At 44.4% G+C, this 15,518-nt stretch overlaps 1 protein-coding gene across 4 annotated transcripts in view; it reads left to right on the top strand.

Annotated features, from left to right (window-relative positions):
* Positions 1-15,518, top strand: part of LOC130273044 (macrophage mannose receptor 1-like) — a 227,650-nt gene that overhangs the window by 58,968 nt on the left and 153,164 nt on the right. For all 4 annotated transcript variants that reach the window (XM_056519204.1, XM_056519205.1, XM_056519206.1 and 1 more), the window contains exons 12-13: positions 8,897-9,093; positions 9,547-9,674. In XM_056519204.1, the coding sequence (XP_056375179.1) occupies positions 8,897-9,093; positions 9,547-9,674 (325 nt within the window). The remainder of the gene's footprint in view (positions 1-8,896; positions 9,094-9,546; positions 9,675-15,518) is intronic.

The following is a 15,518-nucleotide window of genomic DNA, read 5'->3' on the forward strand; positions in this document are numbered from 1 at the left end:
TCGGGCACTCTGCCGAAGTCAATGAGGAGGTCAGCCCTGATTCTTCTCTAAAAGGGTAAAGATCCCATATTGAGAATTGGAGGCCCATAGCTCTTCTCAATACGGACAGGAAGCTTCTGGCTAAGATACTGTTTAATCGGTTGGTGAAGTTTGCACCCCGGCCCCTTTCGGAGGCCCAGCACTGCACTGTTCCAGGCCGAACCACTTTAAGCTCTGTCCTTAGTGTCAGGAAGGCAGTGGAGCAGAGTAGTGCAGGTCTCTGGAAGGGGTACTTGCTGTCCCTGGATCAGGCCAAAGCATTTGATTGGGTGAATCATGAGTACCTCTGGTCCGTCCTCCTGAGATATGGCTTACCAAGTACTTTTGTTAATTGGCTTAAGACCTTGTATGCAGGGGCAGAGGGTTTCCCGCTGGTGAACGGGTGGTCTGGCCGCTCCTTTGAGGTGGGGTCCGGCGTCCGGCAGGGTTGTCCTTTGAGCCCACTCTTATATGTGTTTGCGATCGATCCCTTCCTTAGGAGGGTGAGTCGTGGACCATTGGTGGGAGGCGGGATGAGTCTGGCGGAGCTGGATGTAACCCACAGAGTGGTGGTGTACGCTGACGATGTCACTATTTTCGTCTCCTCAAGAGAGAGGAGGTCGATGTGGTGATGTCGGAGGTGGACCGCTACTCGGAGGATAAGTGTGAGAGTCTCTGGCTGGGAGGTGGAGATCCCACGTTTGATCTCCCGGACACCCTCCCAGGGCCCCAAGAATCAGCAAAAGTCTTAGGCATCACATTCGGCCAGCATGATTATCCCACCAAAAACTGGGATGGTAAGCTCCAGGATGCTGCTCAGAAGGTGGACCAGTGGAAGGGTTGGTCTATGACCCTCAGAGAAAGGGTTCACCTGATCAAATTGTACCTGCTCCCCTTGTTTATCTATCTGGGCAGCGTATGTATCTTGCCAGAGGCTTACTATACTAGGATCTACAGCCTGTTTTTCCAACTGTTATGGGGGAACAGGATGAACCTAGTCAAGAGAGAGGTTACGTACCGCACGAGGAGACAAGGGGGTTAATCTATGGTAAACCCTGTGGTGTTCTTTACGAACACCTTCTTGAAAGCTAACATCGCAAACCTCTGAAAAGAGAGGGCTCCTCCATGGGTAATCTCCTGCAGGGAATGGTTTCGGCCTTTCTTCCAGGAATGGGAGAGAGGAGGGCGAGGGAAGGACTTCCGTACGCCCCATGGATATCTTCCGGCTTACGCTACCCCGACTCTGAAGGCGATACGTCGGTGGGGTCTGGGAGTGTGGGAGATCAGGAGCCAGTCAAGGCAGTTCCTTGATAAATGGGTTCTATTGACCCACTTCCAGAAGCCTCTGGCGCTCAGGGACTGCCCAGGTCGGGATCTGAGGGTGGGGTTGTATCTTTTAAACATGAAAAGAATCCCCCAGAAGTTTTGGGACTTGGCCTGGTGCTGTTTTCAGGGGAAGCTATATGTAAGGGACAACCTGAAGAACAGGAACTCTGATGACCGGGGATGTCCCCGAGAAGAGTGTGGGGACACGCTGGAAAGCATGGACCACTTCCTGTTTCATTGTCCCTTTAATATAGGGGTTTACAACAGGGTGGGTGCTTCCATCGGCTGGAGTCAACTTGCCAGCCTTACCGATCTGGAGTGGGCTTATGGGGCATTCAGGACCCTGGGTGGCCAAGATCGGGGCACTTTATTCTTAATTAGTTTAGTGGTTAGGTACTACACGTGGAATGCACGGTGTTTAGTGTCGACCCAACAGAAAATCCTCTCCGAGGTGGAGGTCTGTATGAACATCACCGGTGACCTCTTGGAAGATCAGGTCTTTGGAGTATGGCAATCTTGGTACCAGTAGGGCTTCTCTCCTATGGAGAGTTTTTTCTTTTGATGTGCCCTATGTACTAGGCCCTTAAGGTGAAGTACCTTGATTTTGGCCAGGGATAGTGTATATATCTTAGGGTGAGTATAGGGTAAGTTTCATGAAGGTAGAGATAGGGTTAGAGGTTGATAGGGAGAGGAATTTAAATTTTATTTTATCAGGATTGCCATCCTTCTTCCTGTTGGGGGCTATGCATGTCACCTTAGCCTTTTGTTTTGTTTTCTATGGATGGATTGTAAAGGGCTTGCAGGCAACCAAACTTGGGCCTTGTGGTTTTTGGTGTATTGTATTGTTAATATTGCTTTGTTGTAGAGTATGTATATATTGTTTTGTATATATTGTTCTGTTTAGGTGGGTAGGGGTGTATTTTAGGTTGGGTGGGGGTTTTTGGAGGGTGATGGTGGCGGTGTGTACCCAGGACCCAGGACTGGACTGTGGCAGTGGGTACTATTTTTTGGGGTCTGGCATGGGTCAATTGTGGACAAAAACCATGACCTATGGACTCTGACCCATGTCCAGAGGGTGTGGTGGGTGATGGGATAGTTTAGTATAGGTTGTTTTTCTGTGTTATTGAGTTGTTTGTTTTGTATATTCTGTATGGTTTTATGTATGTGTATATATATATATATATATATATATATATATATTATTATTATTATTTTTTTATAATTTTTTTTTTGTTTTTTTGTTTAATGTCATAGTTATTTTGAGAGAAAAGCAGTCAGACCAGTTTTCAGTTATTATAGTATAGTGTTAAGAGTATTCATTCCCTTAGGTACGTGAGCGTGATGTTGTGATTTTCTTTGGTATTTTTATGTTTGTGTCCTAGTGTGGATTAGTTTTTGTTTGTGGGTATATGTGTGTGTGTGTGTGTGTGTGTGGCGGGGGGGGGGGGGGTAGGTCGTGGGGGAGAAGAAAGAAGAAATAAAAAATTGGATTTCCAAGTTGGATTATTTTAGTTACGGCAGCTAGCCATATTTTTGTTTTGTTACGGGGAGGATAATAAAAAAAAAATACTAAGAAAAAATGTAAAAAGATGCATGCTATGTTTCCTAGTTTGGATATTTTTAGTTTTTGATCACAGCGAGGAAAGCTCTATTTATGTTCATTAGGTGTGTGTGTGTTGGACTGTAGTAGGTAATGATGAATTTTTGGTTTATCTGGGCTGGCCGGTTAGGAAGGTTTAAGTTGTTATTTTGAGAAACATAGTTTGTTTTTATGTTCAGTTTTGTTAATTATGTTACAGTGAATTGAACTTGTCTTGTGTTTTTTAAAGTTTTGTACTTTTATAATTAAAAAAGAGTGTCAGCAGAGAGCACTGTGATTAGACAAAAAAAACGACACAACTTTTTTTGGAGCATACAGCAGCTGATAAGTACTGGAAGGATTAAGATTTTTAAATAGAAGTAATTTACAAATCTGTTTAACTTTCTGGCACCAGTTGACTTAAAAAAATGTGTTTACTTAGTCTTATCTATGTTATGTAAAGATATGTACTCGGTTCTATTAAATAATACAACTTGCTATTAAATACTATAAAATAATACAACTTGCCCTGCAGAAAAAAAGCCCTCAAATAGGTATGTACTGTAACTAGGAAAAAATTCAGAGTCAGAAGTGTTATTGCAGCCCCTTGAGGTGGAACAATGTGGTAAAGCTCTAGCAAGATGATATATATGTGTTTGCCCCCTATGGATCTCGCTACTTTTATGTGTGTGCTGCAATGATGTTGCAACTTGTTTGCAGTTAATTGCACCAAACAAGCTTAAAGGAGAACTCTGAGATACAAATTATCCCCTATCCTAAGGATCGGAGATGAGTGTTAGATCGCAGGGGGTCCGACTGCTGGGGCCCTGGCTCCCTGCACAGAACGAGCATTTTCGACCACAGTACGAAGCTGCTCCCGACATGCCCCCTCCATGCAGTTTTATGGCAGAGCTGGAGATTGCCAAAAGCAGCGCTCCGTCTCTGCCATAGAACTGTATGGAGGGGGCATGTCGGCCGCCTCTGTCAGCGGTTGTCGAAAATGCCCATTTCATGCAGGAAGCTGGGCTCAGTTCAGGAGATTGTGAGGGCCCCAGCGGTGGGACAATCTAACACTTATCCCCTTATCCTTGTGTGTGTGTGTGTGTGTGTGGGGGGGTTCCGAGTGATCGGACCCCTGGCAATCTTCTCTACAGGGCCTTCCCCAACCTTACGAGACCCACTTTAGCCAGTGATCAGCTGTGCAGACCGTCACTTGTTCTTGTCTTGAAAGGTGGAGGCTGGAGCATGCTGAGAAAGGGTAAGTAACATGTGGACATCATGTATAGGACATTGCGGGGGGTCCCATTGGTCTGACTTCCACCATGACCAGACACTTTTCACCTATACTGTGGATACGGAATAACTTCAGTTCCCCGGAGTACCCCTTTATTGCAATAGCAGCCATTCACATAATGTAATAAAGTCTTATACCAACCTGAGAGTGGAAAGAAAAAGGCTGGGTTCACACCACATTTTTGCAATACAGTTCCCGTATATGTTTTCAATTTGAAAACCGTACGGAACCGTATTGAAAACCGTATGCATTGACTCTCCATTGAAAACCGTATGCCAAAAGATGCATCAGGTTGTGTCCGTTTTGCATCCTGTACGATTTTGTAAGTTTTTTTTCCCATACCCAAAACCGTAGCCTACCATGGTTTTTGGTACGGGTGAAAAACCATATTGAAACGCAAACGTTTTTTTTTTAGCATGGGAGTCAATGGAAACAGTACAGAACAATATGTGCATACGGTTCCATCCGTTTTTCACCATATGGTTTTTGACTTTGCACAGTTTTTTTCTTCGAATTTCAATCAAACAAGTGAAACTTTATTCATAATGGAATAAAAAGTTAAAAACGTATAATTTTTCTCTTAAAAAATTTATGCAAACGGTCATCATTTTTCAAGCCGTATACGGATTAAAATTTGTACACACGTTTTAATATAGTTTAGGCTGCATCCAGATCACGTTTTTGCAATACAGTTGCCGTATCCAGTTTCAGCAAAAAAAAAACGTATTGAACCGTATTCCAAACCGTATGCAAAGACATTACATTGACAACCGTAGCATCCGGTTGCGTACGCTTTGCTTCATTTATGGTTGTATGCGTTTTTTTTCAGCACACAAAACCGTAGTCTACTATGGTTTGAAGTCCGATTGAAAAACTGTATCTAACCTGTGTACGGTTATTTTAAAATGGAGTTCTATGGAAACTGTATTGAACCGTATGTGCGTACGGTTACATCCGGTTTGCACAATACTGTTTTTCTCTTTTTCTTTTTTTACATTTTTTGGGGAAATTCAATAAAAAAAGAACTTTATTTACAATGTTGACAAAAATAAAACCGTATCCGTTTTTTTCCAATGAAAACATATTAAAACGTATGCAAACAGACATCAGTTTTCAAACTGTATATGGTTTAACCCTTTAAGGACGCAGAACGTAAATGTACTTCCTGGTGCGGTGGTACTTAACGCACCAGGACGTACATTTACGTCTTGTGCATAACCGCGGGCATCGGAGCGATGCCCGTGTCATGCGCGGCTGATCCCGGCTGCTGATCGCAGCCAGGGACCCGCCGGCAATGGCCGACGCCCGCGATCTCGCGGGCGTCCGCCATTAACCCCTCACGTGCCGGGATCAATACAGATCCCGGCATCTGCAGCAGTGCGCGATTTCAATGAATGATTGGATCGCCCGCAGCGCTGCTGCGGGTATCCGATCATTCAGAACGCCGCACGGAGGTCCCCTCACCTTCCTCCTTCCGGCTTCTAGCTCCCGGCGTCTTCTGCTTTGGTCTGAGATCGAGCAGACCAGAGCAGGAGATGACCGATAACACTGATCTGTTCTATGTCCTATACATAGAACAGATCAGTATTAGCAATCATGGTATTGCTATGAATAGTCCCCTGTGGGGACTATTCAAGTGTAAAAAAAAAATGTAAAAGTAAAAAAAAATTTGAAAAATCCCCTCCCCCAATAAAAAAGTAAAACGTCAGTTTTTTCCTATTTTACCCCCAAAAAGCATAAAAAAATTAATTTAATAGACATATTTGGTATCGCCGCATGTGTAAATGTCCGAACTATTAAAATGAAATGTTAATGATCCCGTACGGTGAACGGCGTGAACGTAAAAAATAAAATTAAAAAAAAGGACAAAATTGCTACTTTTTTAATACATTTTATTAAAAAAAATTATAAAAAATGTATTAAAAGTTTTTTTATATGCAAATGTGGTATCAAAATAAAAGTACAGATCATGGCGCAAAAAATGAGCCCTCATACCGCCGCTTATACGGAAAAATAAAAAAGTTATAGGTCATCAAAATAAAGGGATTATAAACGTACTAATTTGGTTAAAAAGTTTGTGATTTTTTTTAAGCACAACAATAATATAAAAGTATGTAATAATGGGTATCATTTTAATCGTATTGACCCTCAGAATAAAGAACACACGTCATTTTTACCGTAAATTGTACGGCGTAAATTGTACGGGATCCGGGATCCGTATTGCAAAAACGAGATGTGAATGCAGCCTTTGTCAGGTTTTGAGGAATCCGTTTTTTTATCAAAAACCTATACTGTACAGGAACTGTATTGCAAAAGCGTGGTGTGAACCCAGCCTTACAAAGAATAATCTAACAGAACAAATGCAGTTCTCAGGCTGCAAGTCTGCAGGATGGAGCTTGGGTTCTTTGGTGAGAACATAAGACTTTCAAGCATCTTTCATTCTGTAGAGATAGTAATATGTGCAGACTTTGTTCAGCCTAATAAGAGTCCAACTAAGGTGGGATGATGGAGTTAAAGCAGATCTAACAGCTGAAAAACATGGGTGTATGTAAACAATTGGCTAGATAGGCTTAGTCAGCAGGATTCCAAATGCTCCTTTTTATCTCCATAGTCTGTTCCAGTGCCGTGATATAAGCCTTTTTGTTAATATGTAAATAAGGCTCAAAAGTTTAGAAGGCGTTCCCCAGTACAGAAAGAACCAGGTAAGTCCAGCCCATGTCCCATTTATCTAGTGGCGGTCTGACTGGGTAGGTGGATGCAAGCGCAGTGAATAGGAGGACATGGGATGGACTTACCTAGGCTCTTGCTGTACTGAGTGACACGAGTCCTGAGCTTTTGAGCCATATTTACATACCGTATATACTCGAGTATAAGCTGAGTTTTTCAGCACGATTTTTCGTGCAGAAAACACCCCTCTCGGCTTATACTCGAGTGAACTCTCCGCCCTCAGTGGTCTTCAACCTGCGACCTCCAGATGTTTCAAAACTACAACTCCCAGCATGCTGGGAGTTGTAGTTTTCAAACATCTGGAGGTCCTCAGGTTGAAGACCACTGCCGGGCCTTCGTCATCATCCAGACCCCCCCCCCCCCCTTTAGTTTTGTACTCACCTCCCCTTGGTGGGAAGGAAGGGTGAGCTGGTCCGGGCCATCTGTGCTGCAGGGACCGTCCGGTGGGGAAGGACGACGCACCGGGACGTTCATGTGCAACGTCCCTGTGCGTCGTCGTCAAGTCAAAGTCATTATTCCAGGCCTGAAGCGCAGAGAAGAGCCCCCCCCCCCCCCCCCCGGTGAAAATGGACAGCCCGGAACGACTATCCCTCCCCACCGGACGGTCCCTGCAGCATAGATGGCCCGGACCAGCTCACCCTTCCTTCCCACCGAGGGGAGGTGAGTACAAAACTAAAGGGGGGGGGTCTGGATGATGACGAAGGCCCGGCGGTGGTCTTCAACCTGCCGACCTCCAGATGTTTCAAAACTACAACTCCCAGCATGCTGGGAGTTGTAGTTTTGAAACATCTGGAGGTCCGCAGGTTGAAGACCACTGCGACATTGACAGGCGGTGATGATGAAGGGGGGGGGGGGGGATGATGAAGAGGGGTGTGGGATGATGAGGGGGGGGTGGGATGATGACAGGGGGATGATGACAGGCGGTGATGATAAAGGGGGGATGATGAAGGGAGATGATGAAGGGAGATGATGAAGGGGGGATGATGACAGGGTAATGATGAAGGGGGGGATGATGACAGGCGGTGATGATGAAGGGGGGATGATGACAGGGTGATGATAATGAGGGTGTTAATGACGGGGGTCTGGATGATTACATGGGGGATGATGTATTTCCCACCCTAGGCTTATAGTCGAGTCAATAACTTTTCCTGGATTTTTGGGGTGAAATTAGGGGCCTCTGCTTATATTCGGGTCGGCTTAACAAAAAAGGTTAATAATATTGTTGGATATGTATTAGAGAAGACACTAGCAGCTTGTGATGAGGCAGAACTTGGTTTGCTTGTGTGGATTAACTTGCAAATAAAGAAAAACACTTTAGCTAATTGTAACAGCAGCCATCTTGGTATAAGGAGAAAGAGAGAGAGAAAACCAACAAGTTTTACAGATATACACAACTGACAACCTTAGTGTACAGTGCCATCTACTGGTCAAGTGATGTTAATACACAATACTGTATATGGTACATGCTGTTGTATTCCCAACAACAAATATCACAGCACAGAAAAGGACTATGGAGATTTAAAAAAAAAAAAAAAAGGTATGCAAGGAATCCTGATGACTGGCCCCTTATATTCAGCCATGTTTTCCTGCTGAGAAGTTCACTTTAGGAAACGTGGTCCAGTTTAATTGTTTGCGCACCTGCTGGTAAGTCAGGTGTTCTGGGTATTTGTTACTTCGTGCTGGATAAGGGCCTTTCCTAATGGCCACGTATAACAACCATTGACCCTCATTTCATAAGCCTCAGGGCAGTATCTTGTTCTTTTGGTGGACTTTACACCATGGAAAGATGTGTCTTGGGCTGCAAGTCTTGGACTTGAGGTATAGCCATACTTCTTAAAAAAAAAAATAAACTAGAAAAATTGGATCATCTGCCTATACACGACTTATGTTCTTGATGAAAAGCAAAAGATTGTCTGATAATAAGTCAAGTCTCTTTTCATTACATTTTCAAGACAGAAGACAGGGCTGTGTAGCTGTGAGAACAGGAAACGAAGCTGGATTATGGGATGTTATAATCTGTGAAGAAAAGACTAAGTATGTGTGCAAAAAGTGGGCCCAAGGAGTGACACCACCGCCACCCATCCCGACAACAACAGCAGAACCAACGTGTCCAAGTAATTGGAGTTCACTAGGCCATGCATGCTACAAGGTAAGGACACCTGTCAATGTGAGCGATATATTACAGAGCCACATGTCTGTTCTACTGAGTTATATTCTGTCCGAGCACCAAAGCCTTTCTGCAGTTTTAGTTGGATAAATGTTAGGCTGCCTATGAATGATACCAGTAAGAGGCCTTTAGGCATATGCTTGGCTGGTATATGTATTTTAAATGTATAAATGCTTATTAATAGAGAGATATATCCGAGTTTTTCAGAAGCATATCTAAACTTGGAGCCTTAGGGTATGTTCACACTACGGAATCTTTGCCCAAAATTCTTCTTAGAAAGTATGGAATTTCGGTGGCAAAATTTCACCCACCAAAAAAAAATGATCTTGTTCATTCTTGTGGAGGAATCATGCAAAGACTCCAGGAGAAAATTCCAATTAAATAATTTTTAAACTATTTCAAATTAAAATACAAAATACATATTTTTTTCTACAGTATTACTCTTCAAGTGATCATGAAAAAAAGACCTGGTCTGAAGCAAGAGATTTCTGCAGAGCTATAGGAGGTGACTTGCTCAGTATCACCAGCGAGGAGGATGAGATTGTTGTCCTTCGTACATTGGGGTAAGCCGTGATCTAGTTACAAATAACACATTACAGTATACAATAGATAACATGATATACTTTATGTTTGTTAAAGAAACCTCACTGAATCACACTGAACCTCACTGAATCACACTGAACCTCACTGAATCACACTGAGCCTCACTGAATCACACTGAACCTCACTGAATCACACTGAACCTCACTGAATCACACTGAACCTCACTGAATAACACTGAACCTCACTGAATCACACTGAACCTCACTGAATCGCACTAAACCTCACTGAATCACACTGAACCTCACTGAATCACACTGAACCTCAGTGAATCACACTGAACCTCACTGAATCACACTAAACCTCACTGAATCGCACTAAACCTCACTGAATCACACTGAATCACACTGAACCTCACTGAATCACACTGAACCTCACTGAATCACACTGAACCTCACTGAATCCCACTGAATCACACTGAACCCCACTGAATCACACTGAACCTCACTGAATCACACTAAACCTCACTGAATCACACTGAACCTCACTGAATCACACTGAGTCACACTAAACCTCACTGAATCACACTGAACCTCACTGAATCACACTGAACCTCACTGAATCACACTGAATCACACTGAACCTCACTGAATCACACTGAACCTCACTGAATCACACTGAACCTCACTGAATCCCACTGAATCACACTGAACCTCACTGAATCACACTAAACCTCACTGAATCACACTGAACCTCACTGAATCACACTGAATCTCACTGAATCACACTGAACCTCACTGAATCACACTAAACCTCACTGAATCAAACTGAACCTCACTGAATCACACTGAACCTCACTGAATCACACTGAGCCTCACTGAATCACACTGAACCTCACTGAATCACACTGAACCTCACTGAATCACACTGAACCTCACTGAATAACACTGAACCTCACTGAATCACACTGAACCTCACTGAATCGCACTAAACCTCACTGAATCACACTGAACCTCACTGAATCACACTGAACCTCACTGAATCACAATGAACCTCACTGAATCACACTAAACCTCACTGAATCGCACTAAACCTCACTGAATCACACTGAATCACACTGAACCTCACTGAATCACACTGAACCTCACTGAATCACACTGAACCTCACTGAATCCCACTGAATCACACTGAACCCCACTGAATCACACTGAACCTCACTGAATCACACTAAACCTCACTGAATCACACTGAACCTCACTGAATCACACTGAGTCACACTAAACCTCACTGAATCACACTGAACCTCACTGAATCACACTGAACCTCACTGAATCACACTGAACCTCACTGAATCACACTGAACCTCACTGAATCACACTGAATCACACTGAACCTCACTGAATCACACTGAACCTCACTGAATCACACTGAACCTCACTGAATCCCACTGAATCACACTGAACCTCACTGAATCACACTAAACCTCACTGAATCACACTGAACCTCACTGAATCACACTGAATCTCACTGAATCACACTGAACCTCACTGAATCACACTAAACCTCACTGAATCAAACTGAACCTCACTGAATCACACTGAACCTCACTGAACCTCACTGAGTCACACTGAACCTCACTGAGTCACACTGAACCTCACTGAGTCACACTAAACCTCACTGAATCAAACTGAACCTCACTGAATCACACTGAACCTCACTGAATCACACTGAATCACACTGAACCTCACTGAATCACACTGAACCTCACTGAATCACACTGAACCTCACTGAATCCCACTGAATCACACTGAACCTCACTGAATCACACTAAACCTCACTGAATCACACTGAACCTCACTGAATCACACTGAATCTCACTGAATCACACTGAACCTCACTGAATCACACTAAACCTCACTGAATCAAACTGAACCTCACTGAATCACACTGAACCTCACTGAACCTCACTGAGTCACACTGAACCTCACTGAGTCACACTGAACCTCACTGAGTCACACTAAACCTCACTGAATCAAACTGAACCTCACTGAATCACACTGAACCTCACTGAATCACACTAAACCTCACTGAATCACACTGAACCTCACTGAATCACACTGAACCTCACTGAATCACACTGAATCACACTGAATCACACTGAACCTCACTGAATCACACTGAACCTCACTGAATCACACTGAACCTCACTGAATCACACTGAACCTCACTGAATCACACTGAACCTCACTGAATCACACTGAACCTCACTGAATCACACTGAACCTCACTGAATCACACTAAACCTCACTGAATCACACTGAACCTCACTGAACCTCACTGAACCTCACTGAATCACACTGAATCACACTGAACCTCACTAAACCTCACTGAGTCCCACTGAACCTCACTGAGTCCCACTGAACCTCACTGAGTCCCACTGAACCTCACTGAGTCCCACTGAACCTCACTGAGTCCCACTGAACCTCACTGAGTCACACTAAACCTCACTGAATCACACTGAACCTCAGTGAATCACACTGAACCTCAGTGAATCACACTGAACCTCAGTGAATCACACTGAACCTCAGTGAATCACACTGAACCTCACTGAATCACACTGAATCTCACTGAATCACACTGAATCTCACTGAATCACACTGAACCTCACTGAATCACACTGAACCTCACTAAACCTCACTGAGTCACATTGAACCTCACTGAGTCACACTGAACCTCACTGAATCACACTGAACCTCACTGAATCACACTGAACCTCACTGAACCTCACTGAGTCACACTGAACCTCACTGAATCAAACTGAACCTCACTGAATCAAACTGAACCTCACTGAATCACACTAAACCTCACTGAATCACACTGAACCTCACTGAATCACACTGAACCTCACTGAATCACACTGAACCTCACTGAATCACACTGAATCACAATGAACCTCACTGAATCACACTGAACCTCACTGAATCACACTGAACCTCACTGAATCACACTGAACCTCACTGAGTCACACTGAACCTCACTGAATCACACTGAACCTCACTGAATCACACTAAACCTCCCTGAATCACACTAAACCTCACTGAATCACACTAAACCTCACTGAATCACACTGAACCTCACTGAACCTCACTGAATCACACTGAACCTCACTGAATCACACTGAACCTCACTGAATCACACTGAACCTCACTAAACCTCACTGAGTCACACTGAACCTCACTGAATCACACTAAACCTCACTGAATCACACTGAATCTCACTGAATCACACTGAACTTGGGACCCTGTCTGTTCACACTATGTTCTGAAGCAGGAGGTGCAGACCAGATTAATCTATAGCTTTTTTGAAAATATTTAATATTTATCTATTTTTTAAACCTCTAAACTTTGGAGTCCAGTGGGCGGTGCTCTCAGTTACCGACAGCCTACAATGTATACACAGTCATATGGAAAAATCACCCCTTCAGATTGACAGCAATGAAATAACCAACAACTGTTAATTTTATTCACAAAATGCTAGGCAGAAAAAAATAAATATTTACATAATGTCTAGGGATTTACTGGACCAGATGTTGGTTGCAAAATCCTCCTGGTATCCAGGTGGAAAGTGTCTGCAGAACTATTGATTTTCTATGGATATGATTAATTAATATGTATAGATGAGCAAATCAATTTGGAATGAATTACCGTATTTATCGGCGTATAACACGCACTTTTTAGGCTTAAATTTTTAGCCTAAAGTCTATGTGCGTGTTATACGCCGATACACTCCCAGGAAAGGCAGGGGGAGAGAGGCCATCGCTGCCCGCTTCTCTCCCCCTGCCTTTCCTGGGGTCTAGAGCGCTGCTGCCGGCCCTTCTCTCCCCCTGGCTATCGGCGCCGCTGCCCGTTCTGTCCCCCTGACTATCGGTACCGGCGCCCCATTGCCGGCGCCGATAGCCAGGGGGAGAGAAGCGGCGCCGACAGCCAGGGGGAGAGAAGGGGCAGCGGCACCCATTGCCGGCGCCGCTGCCCCGTTGCCTCCCCCCCATCCCCGGTGGCATAATTACCTGGGTCGGATCCGCGCTGCTGCAGGCCTCCGGCGTGCGTCCCCTGCATCGTTGCTATGCATGGCGTGGCGCACTGACGTCATGCGCCGCGCCGTGCAGCGCATAGCCGGGGACGCACGCCGGAGGCCTGCAGCAGCGCGGACCCGACCCAGGTAATTATGCCACCGGGGATGGGGGGAGGCAACTGGGCAGCGGCGCCGATAGTCAGGGGGACAGAACGGGCAGCGGCACCGATAGCCAGGGGGAGAGAAGGGCCGGCAGCAGCGCTCTAGACCCCAGGAAAGGCAGGGGGAGAGCAGCGGGCAGCGACGGCCTCTCTCCTCCTGCCTTTCCTGGGGGTATATCGGGGTATACACGCGCACACACGCACCCTCATTTTACCATGGATATTTGGGTAAAAAACTTTTTTTACCCAAATATCCTTGGTAAAATGAGGGTGCGTGTTATAGGCCGGTGCGTGGTATACCCCGATAAATACGGTAAATGCATTCCAAATGTGTATGTGTTACCAGGCTCCCTATTTCAGCCTGTGAGGTGCACAGAGAGTGTGGTGACCACATCAGCATCCGCTGATGTTATCTCAGGTCATATGATCACCAAAGCAGGAAGCCTTGTAAGTATTACAGGAGCTTAACAGGGGTTAAGCAGGATGGCATACAGTGTATACCTCGCTGCTCAGTACAAATAGGAGCAGGGCTTCTGTATATATTTTCTATGGTGCTCTGCAGACATTATGTACAGGAGCAGTACAGTACTGAGTCAAAGACAAGTGACCTTGCTCCTGTACACCAGTCCAGTGGTAAGCGACAATGCCCTAAACAGCTCTGCTTACAGCTCCTGCATTCACTGCTCATTTACTGGCATAGTCCATTTGGGTGTGAAATCCAAAGTCCAATTTGAGGCAAATACTTCAGTCGGAAAATTTGGAAGGTTTGCTCATCCTTATTAACCCTTTAACGACCCATTTTTGCACTGTAATTAGTTTTTTTTTTCTCCTCGCTTTTTAATAGCTATTACTCTTTCATTTTCCCATCTAAAGAGCCATATGAGATTTTGTTTTCTTGCTGTAGTGACTGCCTTAATTTTTTCTATAAAATATGCAGAATAAATGACCAAAAAAATAATTGTCAAATTTTGGGGGAAAAAACAAAAAACTATTTTACAAGTTTGGTGGTGGTGGGGTAGGGGTTTCATACCTATTTTTAAGCATTTCGCTAAGCTGCAGTCAAGCTGATGTTTCCTCAGGTCTGAACTATTAAAGCGATACTCAACTTTTTTTTCTATGATTTACTAATTTAAAAAATTTGAACTTTTTTGTTTTTAAGAATGTGCTTTACCCCTTAAAGGAAAACTGTCACATATTTTCGCCCGCACTATCCACAGGTATTGGTGGATAGTGCGGGAGACACTGATTAAAACGAGCCCTACCTTGGTCTGATCCGCGCCGCCGTTCGCCCGCAATTTTAGTTTTAATCTCTCTGTATATCCTGCTGTAACTGGCAAAGGCGGTGCTTCTGCGGGCTAACGGACACTGACGTCAGCACCGCTCATGAATATTCATGAGCGGCGCTGACGTCAGTGTCCGTTAGCCCGCAGAAGCACCGCCTTTGCCAGTTACAGCAGGATATACACAGAGATTAAAACTACAATTGCGAGCGAACGGCGGCGCGGATCAGACCAAGGTAGGGCTCGTTTTAATCAGTGTCTCCCGCACTATCCACCAATACCTGTGGATAGTGCGGGAGAAAATATGTGACAGTTTTCCTTTAAGGACTCAGCGTTTTTCCGTTTTTGCATTTTC

Source organism: Hyla sarda, chromosome 5 (genome assembly GCF_029499605.1).
Source record: "Hyla sarda isolate aHylSar1 chromosome 5, aHylSar1.hap1, whole genome shotgun sequence".
NCBI lineage: Eukaryota > Metazoa > Chordata > Amphibia > Anura > Hylidae > Hyla > Hyla sarda.